The sequence below is a fragment of the Branchiostoma floridae genome, chromosome 6 (genome assembly GCF_000003815.2).
Source record: "Branchiostoma floridae strain S238N-H82 chromosome 6, Bfl_VNyyK, whole genome shotgun sequence".
Taxonomy (NCBI): Eukaryota; Metazoa; Chordata; class Leptocardii; order Amphioxiformes; family Branchiostomatidae; genus Branchiostoma; species Branchiostoma floridae.
In genome coordinates this window covers 20103143-20104389 of record NC_049984.1, presented here as the reverse complement: position 1 = coordinate 20104389, position 1247 = coordinate 20103143, and the positions used below count along the sequence as shown (strand labels likewise).

The following is a 1247-nucleotide window of genomic DNA, read 5'->3' as shown; positions in this document are numbered from 1 at the left end:
TTATATATCTACCTATGGTAAACAGTGAGATCCAAAACTACACCTTCTTGTACCTCACCATTGCATTTTTATTTCCTATTGTTACACCTGCACCTGGCACATATCCCCAATGTGTATACTAGTATATTGGTTCAATCCATACAGAGGTGACAGGGATGGTCACAGTTCCTCTTTCTCCTAGTTGTGGATCTGTGCAGCCACTGGCTTCATATCCCTAATGTGTACATAGTGATTCACCCCTGCACACAGTGGTGCCTAATTGACCAGCTTGACAGGGGTATTTATTGCCCAGCTGGTTTGCTCTAGAATTACCAGATAAACTAGGACCACTCTACTCCTGTCAAAAAGGGGTGTAAGTATTTTTTTTAAACAAACCACAAAACTGCTGCAAACTTCTAATGCGCGCTGTAGCACAATGACTCACAATATCTATCCCCATAGCAAACGTGATCGCAAACGGTCCGGAATCACAAACTTCCCTACCAGAATCAAGACCTGCTTTTTCAAACAGGTAATAAGAATGAAAAGAAATACAACAATACATGTTTTTTGAAGTTATCAAATTGGAATTATATCTGTTTTAAAATAAGATATACCCGTACCTTCTAATGTTACACACAAAGTCCTAAATCTGGGGCGCAATCCTCTGGAGACAACCCAAACACTTTTTCCAGACACTGCATACGACAAGATATATTCCATTTTCAAAGTATCTGTACGATCGTTGTGACAGTGTTTCTGCTTCGTACAGAAATAATTCTTTGGTAGCGCAAACTTTGACATTTGATTCAACTAGAAGCGTCCGTGATGATGAAATTGTTTTTTTTACTGCAAGCCTTAGTTGCAATGATTTTTTTGAATATCATTATGATAAGACCCCTTAACAACCCGGCCAAAAAGGACAGGTAAAGTGCATTTACCTAACGCTTCATCTCATATATCCGCTCCTCTTCGTCCCTTCTTCATGATCATCCTGCTCCTGACAGCGTCCTACTGCCCTGACCTCGTTTCTGCCAAGTTGACAAAAAAATGTTCAAAAAAAATTACACCAACCTCGAAAGCTTGGACATATTCTACAAACATTCCTTAGGCTGTGGTGGGGACTGGCGCATGCTATACTAAATCTATCAGCCACAACTACATAACATGTATAAAACATACGTGGAAAACACGTATTGCATGACAAGTCCGTTTTTGTAAATATCTCGACAAACTTAGAAAATGTTGAATCAGGGTTTAGTCAGTGA

The 1247-nt window shown here is 39.5% G+C and overlaps 1 protein-coding gene across 1 annotated transcript in view; it reads right to left on the bottom strand.

Annotated features, from left to right (window-relative positions):
- Window positions 1-320: 320 nt before the first annotated feature.
- The window catches only part of LOC118418180, a 21877-nt gene continuing 20950 nt past the window's right edge, over window positions 321-1247 (bottom strand). The window contains exon 19 of the mRNA XM_035824018.1: window positions 321-337. Coding sequence (XP_035679911.1) covers window positions 321-337 — 17 coding nt within the window. The remainder of the gene's footprint in view (window positions 338-1247) is intronic.